Raw genomic sequence first — 25,057 nt, 5'->3', positions numbered from 1 at the left:
TTTAATAATGACTTTAAAACACTCATTTCTGTGGTTTATTTTAAGTTTACAGAATATAACATGTGGTAAGACGACGAGTTTTACTTCTCACTGTCCGTGTCATGTGTATCTATTTATCATGTATGCTACTTTGCCGAAAATGTTTCATTGTGTTCATGAAATAAACCAGACTTTCACTGTCTGCATCTTTTACTGTTTTCTGCTTTTGTTCACTCCAAGTTTGACAAACCTACAGATATCCAGAGTTAACTCACTAACAATGTGGAGCAGTCTCAGTGTATTTAGCTGCTTTTTCCCTGAACACAACCAACTAAGAGAAACGCCTGTAGGCCTCACTTTGGTCATTTTGAACGCTGAAGGAGATTTGTTCCATAGACACCTTATACTAGTGTTTCCTGCACTACTATGTTCTATTTAAATCCAGATTCCTTTTATAGTTTGCAGTGAAATTTGTTAAACCGTTGCTTAATGGGACAGAAGTACAAGTCACTCTTTACTAACACATTTATAGATGAGTTTATTGCTGAACGACACAGCTAGCAGTCTCACACACTCTTTAGGTTTTTCAACTTTTGTGTGTAATGGTTTAGTCTATCAAACCTTACCCTTTTCTCCCCAGTATCACAACAGTATGACTCCCAAAGTACAGATCAGTAAACAACCAATGATTCTAAAGCCAGAACAGAAAGATACAGTTGGAAGATGAATGATTGCGTTTTTATGATGTGTAGTAAAACGACCCCCTCTTCTTCTTCTCTGTGTTGTTGTTGTTCTTGTGTGTGTGTGTGTGTGTGTGTGTGTGTGAGTGTGTGAGTGTGAGTGTGTGAGTGTGAGTGTGTGTGTGTGTGTGTGTGTGTGTGTGTGTGTGTGTGTGTGTGTGTGTGTGTGGTGTGCCCTCACAGAAGGAAGGTCACAGCAGGAGCTTTTCTCGAACGCATTTCCAATCAGTTTTTTACAAGAAGTGTGGCTCATACAACAGTATAAATGTATTCTTTGCGATACTTTATAAATATGAAACTCTAAAGATTTTGAGTTCATGCACATTGTGAAACAAGAATCTAAATATTTGTGTCACAATGATTTCTATAAAAGCATTTTGTTTATGGGGATAATGTGACAAATCTTTTGTGACCCTATTACAGTTTTTGCCCGTTGCTTGAACACATTTGGCAAAACGTCGCTCATTGTGCCAAAACTCTAAACACAAGTAAACACGACACAACACTGGGAAATATACCATACACATCTGTGCCAAAATGAAACTCCACTCCCAAAACCTAAACTCTGCTGTCAAAACCTAACATTCCTCTGTCAAAATGTAACTCTGTTGACAAAATGACACATACTTGCATCATATGCAAACACTTACAGATCAGGGGGAACACACTAGTCTTCTTTACATAAAACACTGCAGTCCTTGATTTCCATTGTGTATTCAGAAGGCACATTTACAGGAGACACATTTCCAAACAACCAAAAACGCAAATAGACCTACTCAATAGTGTACATCGCAGTACCATGAATTCAGATGAAGCAAAAAAAAAAAAAACCACAACACAATAATACTGCAATAGAAAAAACACTATACTGTAAACACAAAAAACCATGACAAGTGTGCATAAGTGGGCTCATGGATCCTGCCGTCTGTTGGGGTCTGGCCACAGGACCTCATCAACATCGCAAGCTATGTCCTCTCCCGCTAGGCACCGGGGAAAATACCCTCTTGCATGCCGAAACCATCCATGGATCGCTGTCACCTCAATGTCGCCGCAGGCCTGTTCCATTGCCTGCAGAAGAGGCATGCGGGCATGTGGTTGGCGGTCATATACTCGCCATCTCCAAGCCGAAAAAAATTCCTCAATAGGGTTTAAAAATGGTGAGTAAGGGGGCAAGTATACCACTTCAAATTGATTGTGGTTGGAGAACCAGGCCTGGACCAGAGCAGCCCGATGGAAACTGACATGATCCCATATCACCACAAACCTGGGCTGATCTGCTCTGTTCTGTACAACTATATCATGGAGAGCATCTAGAAATGTGAGTATGTGTTGGCTATTGTATGGACCTAGCATTGCATGATGGTGCAGAAGTCCTCGAAGGCATATGGCGGCACATAATGTGATGTTTCCCCCGCGCTGCCCTGGGACGTGCACAATTGCCCTTTGGCCAATCACATTACGACCCCGTCGTCTTGTTTTGCTCAGGTCGAATCCAGCTTCATCAATGAAAATGTATTCATGAGGCTGTGCAGCTCCATCCATGGCCATGATCCTCTGAAAAAAAGGGGAACATGTCACTGTACTACAGTGCTACACATACAGCACCCTCACCCCATCACACAGGTACCTGTGTAGCTCTCAGAATAGATCCATGTGGTACTGATATGGTACATATTCAGCTGCTACTGGACTTCACCAATACTCTATTGTAAATGTAAGGGACAGTTACACGTACCCGTACATATTCAGCTCGAAGTCCTTTGACCCTGTCACTGTTCCTCTCGAATGGGACTCTGTAGAGCTGCTTCATGGTGATGCTGTGTTTACCCAAGATGCGTCTGATGGTGGTGATGCTCACATGGTCTATGTTGCTGAACACTCGCCTGTCTGCAAGTATTTTCCGTCGTAGCTGGTGGAGACGGATGGCATTGTCTGCCCTCACTAGGTCCACAACGGCAAGTTCCTGCTGTTGTGTGAACAGGCGTTGCCGTCCTCCCCCAGAAGGTCTTCGGGTCATTCTGGAGGAATACAACCACATATTGTCATCGGTTTGCTTATTTTTCATACAGTACTTTACTGTACGTACTGTGTCATCCACTGTACAACACTGTACTTCAATATGAGGAATCAGCCACTTTGGCTGCAAAAGGAGCATTAGCACCCCGTACACTTGATATGGTAATGTGATATACTGTAGAACAGTGCTATGGAACCATCTGAGTAGAGCAGAAGGTATGGAGGTGAAGACATACCTGTTTTCTAGTCGGAATGTTCGTATTATAGATGCCACTGTGAAGCGGCTTAGATGTGGGTGGACTCTCTGCCCAGCTTCCCTCATAGTCAGGCCATGGTTGATGACATGGTCCACCAAAGTTGCTCTTATTTCATCAGAAATATGGGTCCGTGCATGGCCTCTTCGGCCTCCTCCTCCTCTTCCTCTTCCTCCTCCTCCTCTACCTCTTCCTCTACCTCTTCCTCTTCCTCTTCCTCTTGCTCTCCCTCCATCCATGCTTGCGAAGTTCTTGAAATGGCTACGCTGAGGGCTTTTTGTAGTTGGCTAATTGGTGTTCGGTTTTGCAAGTAGGTGCCTTCAGGTGTGTATTTGCGTGGTTGCAATTACCCCATGTGTTTTGTATTTTGGATACATGTGTTTTCCGAATGGCACCCTGACATTTCATTTTGTGAGCGAAGTGTCTTATGTATGACATAGAGTGTAGCATGCAGGACCATGTGTGTTGCATAAAGGGGTAGGTGTGTTGCATAAAGGAGTAGGAGTGTTGCATAACTGGTACTGGGGTGCAAAGCAGCGCTTTTGTTTAAGGTATGGGTACATGTGTTTGAGGTATGGTAACAAAAGCTTCACGTTGTGTTACTTTAGTCTGAGCATGGGTTTATAGTGTTCAAGCAACGGGCAAAAACTGTAATGATCAATGGTAATTGAAGAGGAACCCTGGCTCGGGACATTTTCATGACAAGTGTCAGCGCAGACATCTACTAACGAGAGAACATGTTTTATCATCATAAACACGGTGATGTGAAGCATCGTTAAAGTGTCACTTCAGTAATGTTGACTCATGTTTTTAATAATGACTTTAAAACACTCATTTCTGTGGTTTATTTTAAGTTTACAGAATATAACATGTGGTAAGACGACGAGTTTTACTTCTCACTGTCCGTGTTATGTGTATCTATTTATCATGTATGCTACTTTGCCGACAATGTTTCATTGTGTTCATGAAATAAACCAGACTTTCACTGTCTGCATCTTTTACTGTTTTCTGCTTTTGTTCACTCCAAGTTTGACAAACCTACAGATATCCAGAGTTAACTCACTAACAATTGGTGGTGGCGCTGTCACTTGGTGTTCGCTCGCTCTGTGGTAGAGTATCACTTCCTGTTCCTGCTCAAACACAGTGGTGTTTCTGAGTAGCTTATTTGCTTAGCGATTTAATTAACAACTTTTAAATACATTCTTCTTTCATAGTATAATCTTCACGTGCTTCCTCCGAAGCACACTTTCTGTGTACTCACTACCTAATTTATAGCCAAAGTATTCACTCACTGTCTCTGTACTGTCTCGCTAGCCTAGCTTAGCTCGTAGCCGACTCATTAGCACCATGGCTACTTCACCTGTCCCTCCTGCACTTTCTTGCTCATTGTGTCAGATGTTTAGTTACTCCTCGGCCTCCTTTAGCAGTAATGATATCTGTAACAAATGTAGCATATTTGCAGCTCTGGAGGCCAGGATTACTGAATTGGAGACTCGGCTTCGCACCCTTCATTCACCCGCAGCTAGCCAGGCCCCTGTAGCTGGTGCAGCCGAAAATAGCGTAGGCCCCGCTAGCTGTTCCCCGGCAGATCCCAAGCAGCTGGGGAATCAGGGCGGCTGGGTCACGGTGAGGAGGAAGCATAGTCCTAAACAGAAGCCCCAGGTACACCACCAACCCGTTCATGTGTCTAACCGTTTTTCCCCACTCGGCGACACACCCGCCGGGGGTCAAACTCTGGTAATTGGCGATTCTGTTCTCAGACATGTGAAGCTAGAGACACCGGCAACCATAGTCAATTGTCTTCCAGGGGCCAGAGCAGGCGACATTGAAGGAAATTTAAAACTGCTGGCTAAGGGTAAACGTAAATTCAGTAAAATCATAATTCACGTCGGCAGTAATGACACCCGGTTACGCCAATCGGAGGTCACTAAAATCAATATTGAATCGGTGTGCAACTTTGCCAAAACAATGTCGGACTCTGTAGTTTTCTCTGGTCCCCTCCCCAATCAGACCAGGAGTGACATGTTTAGCCGCATGTTCTCCTTAAATTGCTGGCTGTCTGAGTGGTGTCCCAGAAACGATGTGGGCTTCATAGATAATTGGCAAACCTTCTGGAGGAAACCTGGTCTTGTTAGGAGAGACGGCATCCATCCCACTTTGGATGGAGCAGCTCTCATTTCTAGAAATATGGACAAATTTATTAAACCCCCCAAAATATGACTATCCAGAGTTGGGACCAGGAAGCAGAGTTGCAGTCTTACACGCTTCTCTGCAGCTTCTCTCCTCCTGCTACCCCCCCAAAAACCCATCTCCATAGAGACTGTGTCAGCTTCCAAAAAGACAAAAAACAAACTAAAAACCAGCAACAAACAACTTAAACATAAACAATCACAAAGAAAGAACAATACAGTATCCACATCTGAACCAAAGAGTAAAACAGTGAAATGTGGATTATTAAATATTAGGTCTCTCTCCTCCAAGTCTCTGTTAGTACATGACTTAATAATTGATCAACAAATTGATTTACTCTGCCTTACAGAAACCTGGTTGCAGCAGGATGATTATGTTAGTTTAAATGAATCAACACCCCCGAGCCATTCTAACTACCAGAAATCTCGAAGCACAGGCCGAGGGGGCGGTGTGGCAGCAATTTTTCACACCAGCCTATTAATTAATGAAAGACCAAGACAGACTTTTAATTCATTTGAAAGCCTGATGCTTAACATTGTCCACCCCAGCTGTGAAACTCAGAAACCAGTCTTACTTGTTATCATCTATCGTCCACCTGGGCCTTACACAGAGTTTCTGTCTGATTTCTCAGACTTTATATCTAATTTAGTTCTGAGCTCAGATAAAATAATTATTGTGGGTGATTTTAACATCCATGTAGATGCTAAAAATGACAGCCTCAACATGGCATTTAATCTGTTATTAGACTCAATTGGTTTCTCTCAAAATGTAAAAGAACCCACCCACCACTTTAATCACACTCTAGATCTTGTTTTAACATATGGCATCGAACCTGAACATTTAACAGTGTTTCCTGAAAACCCTCTCCTGTCTGATCATTTCCTGATAACATTTACTTTTACAATAATTGATTACACAGCGGTGAAGAGTAGACTTTATCAAAGTAGATGTCTTTCTGAAAGCACTGTAACTAAGTTTAAGAATATAATCCACCCACTGTTATCATCTCCAATGCCCTGTACCAACACAGAGCAAAGCAGCTATCTGAACGCTACCCCAACAGAGGTCGATTATCTTGTTAATAATTTCACCTCCTCACTACGTACGACTCTGGATACTGTAGCTCCTGTGAAAACTAAGGCCTCAAATCAGAAGTACCTGACTCCGTGGTATAATTCTGAAACACGTACCCTAAAGCAGATGACTCGTAATCTGGAGAGGAAATGGCGTGTCACAAATCTAGAGGATCATCATTTAGCCTGGAGAAATAGTTTGCTGCTTTATAAGAAAGCCCTCCGCAAAGCCAGAACATCTTACTATTCATCACTGATTGAAGAAAATAAGAACAACCCTAGGTTTCTCTTCAGCACTGTAGCCAGGCTGACAAAAAGTCAGAGCTCTTTTGAGCCAACCATCCCTTTAACGTTAACTAGTAATGACTTCATGAACTTCTTCACAAATAAAATTTTTATCATTAGAGAAAAAATTACCAATAATCATCCCACAGATGTAATATTATCTACAGCTACTCTTAGTACCATTGATATTAAGTTAGACTCTTTTTCTCCAATTGATCTTTCTGAGTTAACTTCAATAATTACTTCCTCCAAACCATCAACGTGTCTTTTAGACCCCATTCCTACAAAACTGCTCAAAGAAGTCCTGCCATTAATTAATTCTTCGATCTTAAATATGATCAACCTATCTCTAATAATCGGCTATGTACCACAGGCCTTCAAGCTGGCTGTAGTTAAACCTTTACTCAAAAAGCCATCTCTAGACCCAGCAGTCTTAGCTAATTATAGGCCAATCTCCAACCTTCCTTTCATATCAAAAATCCTTGAAAGAGTAGTTGTCAAACAGCTAACAGATCATCTGCAGAGGAATGGTTTATTTGAAGAGTTTCAGTCAGGTTTCAGAGCTCAGCACAGCACAGAAACAGCTTTAGTGAAGGTTACAAATGATCTTCTTATGGCCTCTGACAGTGGACTCATCTCTGTGCTTGTCCTGCTAGACCTCAGTGCAGCGTTCGATACTGTTGATCATAATATCCTATTAGAGCGATTAGAACATGCTGTAGGTATTACAGGTACTGCACTGCAGTGGTTTGTATCATATCTATCTAATAGACTCCAATTCGTGCATGTAAATGGAGAGTCCTCTTCACACACTGAGGTTAATTATGGAGTTCCACAGGGTTCAGTGCTAGGACCAATTCTGTTTACATTATACATGCTTCCCTTAGGCAGTATCATTAGAAGACATAGCATACATTTTCACTGCTATGCAGATGACACCCAGCTCTATCTGTCCATGAAGCCAGATAACACACACCAATTAGTTAAACTGCAGGAATGTCTTAAAGACATAAAGACCTGGATGGCCGCTAACTTTCTGCTTCTTAATTCAGATAAAACTGAGGTTATTGTACTCGGCCCTGAAAAGCTTAGAAATATGGTATCTAAGCAGATTCTTACTCTGGATGGCATTACCTTGGCCTCCAGTAACACGGTGAGGAACCTTGGAGTCATTTTTGACCAGGACATGTCCTTCAACGCACATATTAAACAAATATGTAAGACTGCTTTCTTCCATTTGCGCAACATCTCTAAAATTAGAAATATCCTGTCTCAGAGTGACGCTGAAAAACTAGTTCATGCATTTATTACTTCCAGGCTGGACTACTGTAATTCATTATTATCAGGATGTCCAAAAAACTCACTGAAAAGCCTTCAGCTAATCCAAAATGCTGCAGCAAGAGTCCTGACAGGGACTAGAAAGAGAGAGCATATTTCTCCTGTTTTGGCTTCCCTTCATTGGCTTCCTGTTAAATCCAGAATTGAATTCAAAATCCTGCTCCTCACATACAAGGTCTTAAATAATCAGGCCCCATCTTATCTTAATGACCTTGTAGTACCATATCACCCTATTAGAGCGCTCCGCTCTCGCTCTGCAGGCCTACTTGTTGTTCCTAGAGTATTTAAAAGTAGAATGGGAGGGAGAGCCTTCAGTTTTCAGGCCCCTCTTCTGTGGAACCAGCTTCCAGTTTGGATTCGGGAGACAGACACTATCTCTACTTTTAAGATTAGGCTTCAAACTTTCCTTTTTTCTAAAGCATATAGTTAGGGCTGGACCAGGTGACCCTGAATCCTCCCTTTGTTATGCTGCAATAGATGTAGGCTGCCGGGGGATTCCCATGATGCATTGAGTTTTTCCTTTCCAGTCACCTTTCTCACTCACTATGTATTAATAGACCTCTCTGCATTGAATCATATCTGTTATTAACCTCTGTCTCTCTTCCACAGCATGTCTTTATCCTGTCTTCCTTCTCTCACCCCAACCGGTCGCAGCAGATGGCCGCCCCTCCCTGAGCCTGGTTCTGCCGGAGGTTTCTTCCTGTTAAAAGGGAGTTTTTCCTTCCCACTGTCGCCAAAGTGCTTGCTCATAGGGGGTCATATGATTGTTGGGTTTTTCTCTGTATCTATGAAGCGCCTTGAGGCGACTTTTGTGTGATTTGGCGCTATATAAATAAAATTGAATTGAATTGAATTGAACAATGTGGAGCAGTCTCAGTGTATTTAGCTGCTTTTTCCCTGAACACAACCAACTGAGAGAAACGCCTGTAGGCCTCACTTTGGTCATTTTGAACGCTGAAGGAGATTTGTTCCATAGACACCTTATACTAGTGTTTCCTGCACTACTATGTTCTATTTAAATCCAGATTCCTTTTATAGTTTGCAGTGAAATTTGTTAAACCGTTGCTTAATGGGACAGAAGTACACGTCACTCTTTACTAACACATTTATAGATGAGTTTATTGCTGAACGACACAGCTAGCAGTCTCACACACTCTTTAGGTTTTTCAAGTTTTGTGTGTAATGGTTTAGTCTATCAAACCTTACCCTTTTCTCCCCAGTATCACAACAGTATGACTCCCAAAGTACAGATCAGTAAACAACCAATGATTCTAAATCCAGAACAGAAAGATACAGTTGGAAGATGAATGATTGCGTTTTTATGATGTGTAGTAAAACGACCCCCTCTTCTTCTTCTCTGTGTTGGTGTTGTTCTTGTGTGTGTGTGTGAGTGTGTGAGTGTGTGTGCGTGTGTGTGTGCGTGTGTGTGTGTGTGTGTGCGTGCGTGTGTGCGTGTGTGCGTGTGTGTGAGTGTGTGAGTGTGTGTGTGTGTGTGTGTGTGTGTGTGTGTGTGTGCGTGCCTTAGAAGTCAAATAATACATTAGCCCTACTTAAAAAAACATCTGAATTACATTTAGAGCTGAGATTCTAAGTTGTAAGCAGAAATCTTATGCTCAGCCAGAAACATGTTTCCCCACTTTCACAATGCTGAGGTGTCAAATCCACAACCCCCAACAAATGGTTTGTTACACGCGGGTGTGAAGGGCAAGCTTTACTTACACAGCCTCACACACAGTAGATTTTTAAAGTTTTTGGTTACAGGGGTTTAGCCACAGATGCAACATCCACTTTTGATAAAGATCACTCCACCTGTTTATTTCTTAAGAAATTAAGCATCTTTATTAAGCTTTTATTTATAAATGTCTACACAATAATAGACACCGTGTGCTCTGAGACATTATAGACTTCTACTTCCATCGGTTTGCATTTTAAACTCCCAGCCTTTCAGTTTGTTATGAACGACTTATATTTCTAACATTTTGTGATATAAAAGTGAACCATGCGACTTTTTTTATTTGGAATGACTTAAGACACGAGTTATTTAAACAATTCTAAATGACAGTGTGATGGCCATAGTACTTTATGTGGGCCAAATGTGTTAAGGATAATGTTTATCAATGTAAAATTGCAAAGAACTTGTGGATTGTCAGGGGTAGACATTTGTTCAAACACAAGTAAGAGAAATGAGACAACTGCAGACCGAGTCAGAGTGTAATTAGAAAACGTGCGCACGGGTGAATGTCTCTGAGAAGACAAAACACACCGAGCACAGGCTCGCTTGCTTTATTTATAAGGCAAAAATGGGTTACATAGTACTTCCTCTTTTAACTGTCAGGGAAGAGGTTAAACATTAAATCAGCTTATCTGATCTTTCACACACTGGGATAAGAATACAGAAGTATATCATGCTTTATCTGACATCACAGACACTAAAGGAAAAGAATGCATCATTATATCATGCTGTCAAACACCTCAGACACTGAGGTAAGGAATGCATCAGTTTTCTTTTAACAATAGACTTGGTTAGGTGATTCTTCAACAATAGGCTTGGTTATGTGAAAATATATGAACACACAAAATATAAGGCATACTTGGTTAGAATATAAGGCTTACTTGGTTAGAATATAAGGCTTACTTGATTATATTGTATTATAGAGATTTGGTTATAATGTATAATGTAGAAAATCTCTAACATTTCCCTCCTGTTGTTAATATATTTCACATGTTTATTTCAATGCATAGTCACTTGTTAAATCACATTTTCAACTTGCATGTCATTCAGTGAAGTATCTAAACATCAGCTCTGTTAAGACTATAATAGAGATTCTCCACTCTGTCCTCCATATTTAGCATATCATACTGGCGATAGGGATCCTCCATATCCCTCTGGATCAAGAGAAAATTTCCTAAAGTACGATTAAACATACTCATCACCATGCGTCTCAAACAAGGAATAATGCAAGCAGCAAAAATGCAAAATAGAAACATCATAGTACATAGGGCCAACAGGCCTTTAATCAGCAAAGATTTCCAGGAGCCGCTCAGCAACCAGTCCCACCAGCCTTGCTCATCGGTTACGTAGTCCTGTTGCTGAGCGTCTCTTAGTTGTTTCAGAACATTTAAAGCATTTGTCATGTTTAATGAGTGTATGTTGTCAGGTATGTAAGTACAACATGTCTTGTTAAACAGTATGCAGAGACCTCCTTTCTCTGCAAGAACAATGTCCAAAGCTACTCGGTGTTGCATTTGCCTTGCCAGGCTGGACAAGAAATTTTATGTGGATTTCTCCACCTATTTGCACTGACTCTTCCTGCATTTTGACAGTTTTTTTCAAGCTTTTCTTCATCTGCTGTTAATTTTACTTTAGTTTTAGAATTACCCATTTTGAACTAATTACGTCAGAACTGTGACACCTTCTTTGGCATGAAAAAGTGGGAATGGGTTTTCAATAACAGCCTTCTACTCTCCCGCTATCCGAGAGAGCGGTTATTGATTTTACGTGATGAAGCACAACCCTTTTTCCACTTTAACCAATACGTGAGTGTACACAGGAAAACAGTTTGAGAAGTGGTTCGACCGCTTATTGGGTCGTAAAAACAACTCACTCCTCTATTTCAACACAAACAAAGCGCGTTTTTATCATTTTTATTGAGATTTTCCGTAGGCCTATTTCATGTAACACCTTCAACCTGTTCCGTTGCAGCCACTCCCAGAGCGACCGGAACTTGTTCCGTTACAGCTGCTACCCAGAGCAACCGGAACTTTTAATAGCGATTTCTAGAATATCGCTCTTGCCTGTTGTCTCCTAAGTCCCTTCTGGACTGAGATCTGTCGGCGCTAACCAGGTTTACACTATTTTAAAGGAAAATCTCAATATCAACGTATTTTAACGCTTGATGGAATGCAGTGTTTCATATTCACCTTACTGTGGCGCTGCGTTTTTGGATCCGGCGCTCATCGGGTCCTGGAGCCGTGAAGGCCTGTATAAGACGCTGACCGGAGATCGAATTCACGCTCCCGGATTTTCTTTTGCTGTGCACAGACTCTTTTCCAGCGCAGGCGTCACGACGTCAGGATCCGATGAAGACCGTCTGTGGAAAACTAGACGTTAAAAATAACAGTCAGTTCTCTGGCTACGAAGGACCAATTAAATGTCAGGGGTAGACATTTGTTCAAACACAAGTAAGAGAAATGAGACAACTGCAGACCGACTCAGAGTGTAATTAGAAAACGTGCGCACGGGTGAATGTCTCTGAGAAGACAAAACACACCGAGCACAGGCTCGCTTGCTTTATTTATAAGGCAAAAATGGGTTACATAGTACTTCCTCTTTTAACTGTCAGGGAAGAGGTTAAACATTAAATCAGCTTATCTGATCTTTCACACACTGGGATAAGAATACAGAAGTATATCATGCTTTATCTGACATCACAGACACTAAAGGAAAAGAATGCATCATTATATCATGCTGTCAAACACCTCAGACACTGAGGTAAGGAATGCATCAGTTTTCTTTTAACAATAGACTTGGTTAGGTGATTCTTCAACAATAGGCTTGGTTATGTGAAAATATATGAACACACAAAATATAAGGCATACTTGGTTAGAATATAAGGCTTACTTGGTTAGAATATAAGGCTTACTTGATTATATTGTATTATAGAGATTTGGTTATAATGTATAATGTAGAAAATCTCTAACATGGATAGAATATACCATTTTGTAAACAGTTACCTCAGAAGCTGTACTGGTAGATCTATGTATGTAAGGTAAAACTATCCACAGTACTTCCACTTCACCTGTGAGTGTACAAACACTGGAGGGACATATATTGTCCATATCAGTGTCACTGTGGAAGGTAAATGCATTTTGGTTTCTTTATTTGACACAGTTATTCAGCACTGTGTTAGCATTGTATTGACCTGCTTATGTGTTTTTTATTCTTGTAATTTGTTCATTTCTTTTCTTCTTATTTTCACTTACAGCAGTTTAAATACTCTCACTGACTCATTTATCAGGTACATCTTTGAACCGAGTTGGACCACCTTCAGCCATCAAACATGTCTTCATTTTTTGTGGCACAACAAGGCGCTAAAAACATTCCTCAAAGATTCTCAAGACATATTGAAATTACATCATCACACAGTTGCTGCAGATTCGTCAGCTGCTCTTACTTGAAGCAAACTTTCCGTTCCACCACATCCCAAAGGTGCTCTGCTGGATTGAGATCTGGTGACTGCGCAGGCCGTACATGATTTGAGCGCCGTGACATGGTGTGGTATCCTGCTGGAAGCAGCCATCAGACGATGGGTATTTTTTGGGCATAAAGACATGAATGTGGTCAGCAACAACCTTCAGGCAGGCTGTGGTGTTTAAATGATGCTCAGTGGTTACTACAGGGTCCAAAGTTTGCAAAGAAAATCCTTCACAGAGCATTACACCACCAGCAGTCTGAACTGTTAGAAATCAACTCATCGGGCAAGGCATCGTTTTTTTAGTCTTCTGTTGTCCAGACTTGCAAACTGTAGCCTCAGCTTGCTGTTGTTAGAGGACAGCAGTGATATCCAGTGTGGTCCGCTCTGCCTCAAGGTTTGATGTGTAAACAGCATTTTTACCCAGAGAATCACAGCTCACTGGATATTTTCTATTTTTCAGACCATTGTCTGTGAACAGAGATGATTGTGTGTGAAAATCCCAGCAGATCAGCAGTTTGTGAAGCACTGGGACCAGTAACATGTGCCATGTTGCTCTGTTTGAGCATTGATTTGCTGACATTTTATTATTTTATTAACCTTTATTTAACCAGGAAGATGAAGCTGACATGTGATTGACAAATGAAATGAACACTGAAATATTTGTGTTACACCCTGAACAAGTATACCTCATAAAGTGGCCAGTGAATGTATATAAGCAGCTGGACCAATTTCAGTTCATAGTAATATTCAGAAAAGATGCAAAAGAAGAAGAAGAAGACAAAAGAAAAGAGCACAGTGACAATATTTAAAGCTCTGTGGTTATAAAACTGGGGTTTCATTACTTCACTCAGAGTTTCAGTAGACGTAAACTGTGTTTGATTTGTGTTTTGATTTCCAGGAAATGAAAGTAAATGATTTTACTGACAAGTGCATCTTTTCAATGATTTAGACACAAACGAGGCCCACACTTCAGCAGACAAATCTTTTTCCGTTTATCTGCCCGGTGTTGTGATCATCTTTATAACTGGAGTTATCGTGGGATTTATCTACTGGAGGAAAAGTAATGGGTGAGACTATTTTTGCTGCAGTAATTCAAAGATGATATAGATGTAGAGAAAGTAAAAGGAAACATCACATTTCAATAAATGAGAATTCGGTGTATGTTAAACATCATGTCTAGAATGAACACTTTTTATCCTTCCAAAAATAATTATCATTATTAAGAGAGAAGATAATATAAATGTAGATGTTCTTACTTGATTTTTCTCTGTTTGAATGTGAATAGTGTTACACTAATGCTGACATCCTTTCTTATCAACGTGGCTGCTTAAGGTCAGGAACATCTGGAGTGTCTGTACCTGAAAATCCCAACGGTTTGGTGAGCAATTTATTGCTACGATCTACAGCAGCTAGTTAAAAGTTTGCCAGTAAACATAAAACATGTACATTTATGTTTTAGGATGTTACTTATATAGATAATTACAGATTAGTGTTATAATACTATTAGTGCCAACTTCAGTGTCCTTTATTTTGTGAAGAAGCTCTTACAGAAATGAGCAGAAACATTAAATAATCCAGGCAACAGATGGAGAGATTTAAAGATCAATAGAGTGTGTGGGTAGACCGGGTTGAACTTGATTAATACCTAAAATATTTCACTTTTCTAAAGGATGACGATGAGCCAGATCAGCCCTATACAAACCTTCAGCAGCCATCGAGTGATTCCTACCAGACTCTCATCTCAGTGAACCATCAACACGACAACAAGACACGCTCAGCAAGAAGCACAGGAACTGTGGGAGTGGATAATAAAGCTCTATGAAACATTTTAAAGTATATAAAACTTTAGGTGACATACTAATATAATAATATTCATATATTATAATAAACGTCCATCTTTTCACACTGGATAGTTGTTTCCCAGTAATGGAGACCATTCAGTCATAATACTCCAACTCAGGCTCTCAGATTTAATACAATACAAACACAATAAACTGTGGCAAACATGACTCTTTGTATCAGACTAGTTTTGTTTTTGAACAAACATCTCATCATAATTTGAACACAATGTCCATCCAGATAAACAGAGAGATCAGTCTGGCTTAAACAATGTTGGTGGTTTACCTTCTACTGTCCTTCCACTTTTATGCACTTCTATTTTAGACATAGTAAAAGTTTCAGTGTAGACACAAGAGGTGAAATAAGGAGGGTGCAAGTCTTCCTGCTTTCACTATAGTCTACCTCACACTGTCAGCCACAGTTACTTCCTCACCAGCATGACTGCACGGAAACTCTGCTTTCTCCTGCTTCTGCTTGTGGTTTTTAGCAGTGAAGGTAAATATATATAATTAAAAAAGAAAAGCTGTAAAGCCAGGTGTTTAAGAAGAAAGCTTTAGTTAGGTTAGTGAAATAATATATGTGATTGATTTTCCCACAACAACAAATATATAGAAACTATAATCCCGATTTTGTTTCATTTTAACTGGAACAATTTATAGAGACTCTTGTGAAGACAATTGGAAAGAAACCCGATTCCACTCAAATATGCAGCAAAACAACTCTGAATATTACTGTGATGATACTGTGTGAGATCAGCACAGAGAGGAGCTGAGGAGAACAGCGTCGTCTGCTCTATCGTTACGACCGAGGCTTTATTCATGGCTGTGACTCCAGGTTCACACTGATCAAAGAAAATGAGACTGTGTTTCTCCACCTGCTCAACTTAACATCTGAAGACAGTGGGAACTACACCTGTGAGTGTGGATTTCGTGGTGGATTGTATGTTCTCCATCTCAGTGTGACTGTGAGAGGTAAAAACATTTTCTATTTATACCCACACCGCAGATTCAAGGTGGATGTTTGGAACTGCGTTAACACTTTCTTTTCTGTCATACATGGTTTGAGGTCGTCATTCCCGCCTGCAGCGGCTTAATGAAAGGTTTCAGTCAGGAGATGAACATCTGGAATGTTTTTAAGCTCTTCTTCTGGCTAATTTTTTAAAATTTCATTATAAAACTGCTCCAATCACAACTTTGTTGTTATTTCATCAGTGAAATGTTTGAATGATGCAATTGTAACTCTAATGTAATGAAAAGATAAACATGTTTTCCACTTTAATATAACAGGTTAATGCAAATTTCGTGACTTTTCATGTTTTCAAAATGAAGTTTTTTTGTGTGTGTGGCAACATTCAACAGACGATGGAGATTCTTCTGGCATGAAGTTCATGGCTACAGTTCCCATCATTTCTGCTGCTGCTTCACTCATCAGTGTGGCTGTGATAACCTGTGGTTACAGCCTGAGGAGAAATCCTCGCAGGTGAAAACTTTTACTGACGCACTTAAACTCATGAAATGACCCTTTGAAATCACTTGAGCACATTACTGCATACAGCAGCCACTGTGGTGTTCAAAGTATCTCATAGGTTCTTTTAAAACACCACACATTAGTTGTAGACATAGCTAGTCTTGTTTTTGAGGTATTTTTCACCCCATGACCTCTGATGTTTTTATCCTAACAGAGAAAACAGATCAGGTCTAACTAACTTAACAGGATCTGAAACTCGCCAGATGTTTGTGAGTTTTCCATAGTTCTGTTTTACACTTAATTGTGCCGAGGCTGCAGTGCGTTATGTCTGTGTTTTAAGCTGCACTTTAATTAAATGTAAATGACAGTGTAAATTGTTGTTTAGGACAAAGAGGACCGCTACATGAGCCTTCATCGGCAAAACATCGATGTCTACCAAACTATCTCCTCCGGTCGCCTTCATCATGATGCTGAGGCCACTGCATGTCACAGTCATGTACAATAATAATCAGAGATGGAGTTTTTACCCTGACTACGTGATCTATAAAACTATGATGCTAGACATACTATCTATAAAAGACACTGACATTTTAACTTGCCAGCATCATGTGTACTGTTAGTTTGTTTTGCACTGAAAAAAGAGAAAAATATTAACGTCCAGTAAAACTTGTAATGATGTTGTGAATGAATTGCCTTAATTCATGGCTTTTAACACCATTTAATTTCTGTTTTTTATCTGGTTTGAACGTTGAAAATCCTGCCACTTGGCTCTGTGGCCTCTGCCACCATTATGGTTTTTGCTATACTGGTCCACTTGATAGTCATATTTGATGATGATTTTACTTTATTTTGAGTCATTAGAATCAGAACGGGGGTCAGGAAAGAAGAAAAAAGATAAGCTGGGGAGAAAGTTAACAGAAGAAGAGGGAAAAATAGAGAAGAAGAGAAATAGATGGAGAGGAAGAGAGAAAAAATACTGAAAATCTATTTCATCATCTGCTGAAAAACACAAGGAAAAACCAACACAGTGGGGAACCCACAGCAACAACCAATAATATGCAGTAAGTAGGCTAGTAAGTAGTAGTAAATAATAGATATTAAATGTTACTGAGCAGTAAATGGGCCCAGAGGGCCGAGACCTGAGGGCACCCCACCCGCAGCACAGGCCCAACAGAGCCAGGGGGCCGGGCCCCACCGAGCAGCCGCCCAGAGTGAGCCACTAAACACAGAGAACCACTAATGCACTGTGGGTGGGGGCACCAGCTACTGGCAGGAAGTGTGGTGGGGGGAAATAATACGTGACTATTTTTATGTGGAGTGGAATTAAACTGCCATAGAATATGCTTGTGGTGGATTTGACTCAACACAAGCGTATTGTCAAAGTGTTCTTTGGCATGCATCGAGACAGTTTCTCAGATACTGAAGTGACTTGAGCAGAGCCAGTTAAAGCCTACTGTGCTTGAGTGGGCAGCTCAAGTTTCCACGTGGAAGGTTTAGTGAGACAAAGACAGGAAGTTAAAGCTGCTGACTAATAATCTGCAGGTTCCTGATTTGAGTCTCTGTTAAGAGGATGGTGTCTCTGAGATAATTGCTTTTGTGCATCGATAAATAAACAGGGAAATAAATGAATAGAAAAAAGCATCCGAGCGGATGTGCACCGATGGTGTGCCCACTGGTCTTAAAGTGCCTTTGCGCCCCTTACCATTTATGGAGGTCCCATTTGGGCACATTGGCATGGACCTATAGTGTACATGGATATTGCTTTGTATTAGTTCTGGTATATTATATAACACAACATGATGCAGTGCTGCTGTGCAACATTTCTGCAAAGAGTGTGGTGCAAGCAAGGAAGATAAGATAACTCTTGCACAGTCATACCTAGTACAATAATACAACAAATTTGGAAACTGTCCCACCATAACACAATCATTTAGATACAATATTGGACTTTGTTTACATGTAACTGCATAAATAGAATTTAGAAATGTAATTATTGACAAGAGTGAACAACCACTTATAATGTAATCTACAGCTGTGACCAAACAGCTAGATAGAGAATCAGAAGTGTTGTGTTTTCTACAAAGTTTGCTGTTTCAGTGAGAGTCATATGTCATATCATTTCAAACAGTGGCGATCCAGAAATGTTGTACAAACGAGTAAGACTAACTATAGACTTTAGCCAAAGTTGTTAAGTTAGCTAAAGAGTTGGGATTGTGTGTAAGGCATAAATAAACCTAAAATGCAATGTTTTGGATGTTCTTTGGCACATTTCCCTACTGTAGGGGTCTCTGCAAGCATACGGGGCTCTGAGAGGGAACAAGATGACAACGAGGAATTCTACTGGAAACAGTCGATCATGTCTGTCAAAGTTGAATTCAGGGCAAACTAAGCTAAATTAGTGTTTTTAGCTAACAGCTACAGTAAGCATAAAAGTGACTGTTGGGCTATTATTTGTTAACAGGGGCGATTTTAGCCCATTTTTGGGGTGCTTTGGTTCATTTTTGGGGTGCTTTGGTTCATTTTTGGGGTGCTTCAGCACTTACTTACTTTTTTTTGACAATATTTCCTGTTTGTGTGACACACTACTAAAAATATAAAAGGCAGAACTTGGTTGAGAGGTAACATTTTAACAACAAAAGTATCCATAATATTTTCTAATATTTTGTAATAATTTATTTGTAATAATTTATTCTGTTTCAGGAGTGTTTTTATGCATCTGTATTATATTATACAAACACATTAAAAGTGAATCTCTGTCCAAAATATGCACTCAGTTTACTTCTTACTCACTATGAGCATCATTCATTATTCTCCTCCAGTAATTAAGGTTAGGATATGTATTTTTTTTATTCCAATCCATTCTTCTTTGGCAGCATTTAAATAACCTTGATCAGAATTGATGGTTTTGTTACAGACTTTTCAAAAAAGTGTTTTGCTTTTCTTTCACAAATGTGAGATTAAATTGTTAAAAAGTACAAAACAGTGATGTCATGTTTTGTGACGAGGACCCAGACACAGAGAGACTTGATGGATTTAAGAATCTTTTGATTTAATAAAGAAATTTGCAGACTTGCACAGAGATGGTAAAATTATGATGACTGATAAAGGAGACGAAGACAACAGACGATGAGGACAGGGAGGATGCAGGGACCGACAGAGACGGGGAAGAAGTCTCATTGTGACGAGTAAAGTGTATCTTGGCTGGCTGGGCAGCTCTCTGGGTGCTCAGCCCCCCGAAGCTCTGATCCTAGAATCCTCCCTGAATTGTGTTAATACAGTATGTCAACATGAAAGCATAACTGTACAGGGTGGGCCAGTTATATGGATACACCGTAATAACATAGGAATGGTTGGTGATGTTAAAGTCCTGTTTGTGGCACATTAGTATATGTGAGGGGGCAAACTCCTCAAGTTCGGTGGTGACCATGGTGGCCATTTAGAAGTCGGCCATCTGATACCAAATGATACCAAAGAAGGCAAAGTAAATAATTTTTAAAAGTAAATGTAGAGGAAACATCAAAAGTTGTCACGGCTGGGGCAGCAGTCGTGTGGTGGAGTGAATGAGGACCAAGATGCAGACGGCGGTGGAGATGCGAGTGGAGATTTATTTACAGTGAAAATAACAAAGGTGAGGGAAGAAGTGAACATCAACCTAAACTGGGAAGAACTAACAGACAAAGCAGAAAACATGAGGGCAGCAGGGAAACACAGAGATGACACGAAGAAGGAAGAGAGACGTGGAGAAACACCGATGGACACGGAGACTTTTCACCTGTTCCTTTTGTTTGAAGTGGCCGAACTTGGCCACAGTAGGACGTGGTCTCCCGGTCGCAGCCCGCATGGGGCCGATGCGATGCACTCTATCAAAGGCGATGTTCTTCACCGTGTCCTCCAGCAGCTTCAGGTGGGTTTTGATGAAGGTTTTGCACTCTGAGCCTTCTTCATCACAAGATCCTGGAAGCACTGATCAATGTAATCTTGGAGAGCCTCTAAACTCTCCCCGTTGTTCTCCAGGGTGTTGGAGATGATTTAGACAAATATTGTTAGTTAGAAGACTATTGATAAGTGTATTTGGTAATACTGAAGCTTAAAGGAATTTGTTCAATTCTAAACTACCATTTGCTTTAATTTTCCGCCAAAATCTCCGCGTCTGACGTCAGTTACAACATGAGTCGCTTACCTCTGTCACTCTGAAGTCACATTGAGTTTTCCTCACTGACTGTTTTAGACAGGATTGTGGGAGCAACACAAAAAGCAGCTTCAGCTGGAAACACACAGTTTAGTGTCTTTGCTGCTCGCTTTAAGTCACAATAAACAGGAAACTCATTGTGTCTCATGTCAGAATCACTCATATACAGGACAGGAAGAGGCGGAGCTTATTTCCTGCAGGGAGAGGTTAGCAGTCTGTGTCTTTCTCATTTCTGACTCCTAAAGAGCTGAAAAACACAGGCTGTTATTGGCTGGCTGACACTGGGATTAATGTCCTTGAAGCCAGCAGTCTTTAATGTCCAGGTTCAGAACGGGCAGGTGAAAAACAGTCCTTTATGTCCTCTGATGTTCAATAAACTGTCCTGATTACTGAGGGAGCAGAGAAAGTGTCTCCATCACTCACCACAGCTGGATGCTCTGAAATCCTGGAATCCAGCTGTGGAGAGGAGCGCCGGCGGCGTGGACGCAGTTTAGTAATCAGGGAACGGGAGACAGGAGGGAAACACAGCTGGGACCAATTACACACACGAGACAGGAAACAGTAACACGGGACTGTCAAAGTAAAACAGGAAATATAACACAGAGTCCAAAGTAAGGAGACGTGGGACACAGTGAAGACACAGAAACAGAAACCAGAACTATAATCACAAAACAAACTCAGAAACATAAAGAGTGAATCAGCTGATTCAGTGTTTGTGACAAAAACATGGATCCTGGTTAATAACTTTTATTTGTTTGTTTCTGTATTATTTTGTGTATCGTTCTTATGAGCTGTTGTTTTGTCAGTGAAATATTATTTCATTGTTTTAAGCTTTTTGTTGACTTTGAAGTGCTTAAGTTGATATTTTTGAACATTTAATTTGTTCGATTATTGTCGAGTCGATAAAACTGTCAAACGCACAGCTGCTTCCAGCACGGCCGGAGGAGAGGTGGCCGAGCAGACGCACAACACACACAGCTCACAGGTTTGCATTTCTAGATATTGCAGATGTTGCAGAAATTGAGAGTAAAGAACTCAGAGATCCAGCGCTGTCTCCTGCCCCTTATTTATACACCACAACACAACGACAGGCGTAACTCACACAAACGGGTAACATGAGGCTCAGATGCTTTGGACGTGTTCACATATACTGGACACAGAATGATGAAGATGGAGCTGCAGGAAGGAGGAAAAGAGGAAAAACACAGAAAAGATTCACAGATGTGGTGAAAAAGGACACGACAGCTTCTGTTTGTTAGTTTGGTTTTTCTTTATTTGGTAAAGATTCAGAAATAAAGAGAAGATCACATGTTTGAATATTATATTAACGTTCTGTAATTACAACAAGTTGTAAAATCTTTCCAGAGTGAGACAGAGACTGTGCAGAGACTGTAGAAGGACAGAGCAGCAGCAGAGCAGTCCAGATACACTGATGATCCTCTGTCAGATCCAGAGGGACACACAGGGCTGATGCTGGACTCTACATTGTGTCTGACAGTGGAGCTGTTCTCAGAGCAGTTCACTCTGCAGCACTGACAGTCATCTGCACTTCATTCCTCTGTCAGTCACTGCTGGATGAAGCTCTCCTCTCCACCTCCCAGTAACATGGCCCAGTCAGAGCGTCTCTACACACAAGCTGCTGCTGCTTCAACCTCTCTGGATCATCAGGACACAGCTGCTCCTCTCTCAGCACACACACCGTCCTGTTTACCATCATCACCTCCACCTGCAGAGAGAAGGAGGAAGAGCAGAGGAGATAAACGAGTGTTTCCAGAGACTCTTCATCAGCTGTCAGTCAGTGATGCAGCACATCCAGTATAAAGAGCAGCAGGGACGTCAGTGCTGGGACTGTACTAGGACTCATTGTTGCTTCACTTTTTCTAATCTTTGGATTTTTATTGAAGTTGCTGAAAATGTTTTTCCCTCCTAGTTTGAGTTTGGACTTTCATTCATTAGAAGAACCTTGGTGTGTCCACTCTGAGCTCTGTAGGAACCCCAACAACAAGCCCAACAATCCAGATGGACGGTTCCAGCTGTTAACTGGAGGAATTCCATCCAAACATCTGCTCTCACTAAATTCTTCCTCACCTACAGACTGTGTTCTTCACTGCTTTAAACTTGGAAATCAATGCAGTCATTGGTCTGCGTGCTGCTTTGTTCAGAGAGCTGATTGGCTGTTGACAGTGTTTGATCAGAGCGTGTCAGCCGTTACTATGGTGACCATAAAGGTGAGAAACAGGAAGTGTTTGTGTCCAATCCTGAAGCCTGTCACCGTTCTCCTCTCACAGCTTCACTGAGAAGCTGCAGCTTTACAGGAAACACTGGATCTTTGTTTCATACTGACTGTGTTTAGTACAATACTGCTGACAGCACCACCCACTCACTCCATCACTCTACTTACTCCAGAGTCTCCAGTCTGTAGTCTGGACTCTTCTTAAGATCAGACAGCTGCTTCACATCTGGATCCTTCAGGTTGTTAAAGTCCAGGTTCAGCTGTCTCAGATGGGAGGGGTTGGACTTCAGTGCTGCTGCCAGATAATCACAGCTGATCTTTGACAAACCACAGTCCCACAATCTGTATAAAGAATGAAAGATGTAAGTTTATTAGACAAAGTGCTTGAAATCATTCAGTGTTTCATCATCTGTTCAGAGCTGAAGAAGCTTCAGAATGTAGAAGTTTAGAAAATGGAAACTCCAAACAGCTGAAGCCAACAGGAAGCAGCTTCAAACAGGAAACTGTGCAGAGTTTCAGACTATATGTCCTGATGCAGCCAGTTGGATTTTGGAGATTTGAATCTCTGTTCTGTGACTAAGTCCTTGAATCATTTCTTCCAGTTGGTCCAACAAGACAGACTAAGTATTGGACATGTGTTGTGGCTCCATCAGGGGAGCTTCTAAATGTGATGTGATGGCCCCTCTGGGTCTGTCAGGTCACAGCATTGAAGAGAGCTCAAACTGGGCACACAGTTGTTCCAGTCTGGACCAAAGACTCTATACTGGGACTGAGGGACTGCTTTGACTGCACCCACTGGGACTTTTGAAAGGCTCATGTTCTCACTTAGATCATCGATTTCTACTGACATTTCTTTCTGGGAAAAATGGGGATTACTTTGGAAACAGGAAGTATTTTCCCCAATAAGCAGCCCTGGATTAGTAAATCACTCCAACATGTTCTCAGGCAGAAGAAGCTGTCTTGTTATGAGGGAGAGAAGAAAAAGATTGAGGCACAGAAACCTGTTGAAAGAGAGATAAAGCAGCTAAAATCAGGTGTAAAAGTAAAGCAGAGGATGAGCTGAATAAAGGACACTCAAGGCTGGCTTGGAAAGGAATGAAGTCCATGGTGGGGATGCAGAACAAGGAGCAAAGATGAATGTGATGCTGAATCAGCAGAAGACTTGGACTCATTTGATTCCAGCTTTGATATCATTGATTTCAATGAAGAGCTTTGTGATTGTAGCAAAGGGCTGGTAGCTCTGAGAGTCCCACTGATGAGGTGTTTGTGTGGAAATCTCTTAGTGGGACCAAAGAGAGAAAAAGCCCTGGTCCTGATGCTGTGGGAGGGAAATGATTGAAGTGTGCTGTGAGGAACTGACTGGGAGATTTTCACACATTTTCCAGTCCTCCTTGGAACAACAGGAAGTTCCCAGCATATGGAAACAAAGGTTAAGTGTCCTATGGCACTCAGTGATGATGGTGCTGTGGCCCCACCACCTCCACCTCTTTGTAAAGGAACTAACTGTAATCTGAAGCTTCAAATGGAACTAAGACTTCCTCCACTAGGTGGCAGTGTCTGATGAGAAAGTGTTAGTGGAGCTGGCCTGGAGTCAGAAACAGGAAGATGCAGGATTTGGGCTGAAATGGGCAAAAGTGGTTAGCACTAGTGCCTTAGAGCAAGAAGGTTGTAGGTTGAAGCTTGTTGGTCAGCTGGGCCTTTCTGTGGAGGTTGGATGTTCTCCCACAGTCCAATGAAATGCTGCTTAGGTTCATTGGTGCTTCTACATTGGCTGTAGGTGTGGATGTGAGGGAGTGCTTCTCTGTCTCTCTGTTGGCCCTGTGATGGACTGCTCACCTGTGCAGGTGGACCACGCCTCTTGCCCTATGACAGCTAGGGCACAGGCTGCAGCCCTGTGAGCCTAAGCTGAATAAACAGTTAGCAAAAATGATCCATAGATGGCCTGAAATCCCCCAGTTAGCAGTTTGGTAGATAGCTATGACATGCTAATCCCATCCAGCAGCTGTATTCTACCTGTAAGCTGATCCCTGCTGAGCCAAAGCACTTTTTCATATACAAATTACAACCTTTAATAGAAACCTATTGGTCAGCATCTTATTAGCCTGCTGTTAGCTTCATTCCACAGAAAACTGAGAGAAACTAACAGAGTTGATAAAGAATAAAGAGAAATGTGCTGATTTAAAGCCTTTGAAGTGCTTCAGATGATCTCTGTCCACTTCTGTCCACTCATTCATTCATGTAAGCTTTCTAATGCAGCTT

The 25,057-nt window shown here is 41.2% G+C and overlaps 2 protein-coding genes across 2 annotated transcripts in view; both read right to left on the bottom strand.

Annotated features, from left to right (window-relative positions):
• LOC146548102 (NACHT, LRR and PYD domains-containing protein 12-like) overlaps positions 1 to 25,057 on the bottom strand; it is a 431,005-nt gene that overhangs the window by 303,034 nt on the left and 102,914 nt on the right. The window lies entirely within an intron of this gene.
• The window catches only part of LOC146548105 (ribonuclease inhibitor-like), a 36,537-nt gene continuing 33,376 nt past the window's right edge, over positions 21,897 to 25,057 (bottom strand). Inside the window, exons 5-6 of the mRNA XM_085263802.1 lie at positions 22,967 to 23,140; positions 21,897 to 22,291 (exon numbers count right to left, since the gene is read on the bottom strand). Of these exons, the coding sequence (XP_085119928.1) occupies positions 22,282 to 22,291; positions 22,967 to 23,140 (184 nt within the window). The 3' untranslated portion in view covers positions 21,897 to 22,281. The remainder of the gene's footprint in view (positions 22,292 to 22,966; positions 23,141 to 25,057) is intronic.

The sequence above is a fragment of the Mchenga conophoros genome, linkage group LG23 (assembly GCF_057382185.1).
Source record: "Mchenga conophoros isolate Kocher_MC1m ecotype Shallow Benthic linkage group LG23, M_conophoros_male_GT1.1, whole genome shotgun sequence".
Lineage (NCBI taxonomy): Eukaryota > Metazoa > Chordata > Actinopteri > Cichliformes > Cichlidae > Mchenga > Mchenga conophoros.
This window is presented reverse-complemented; position numbering and strand designations above follow the sequence as displayed.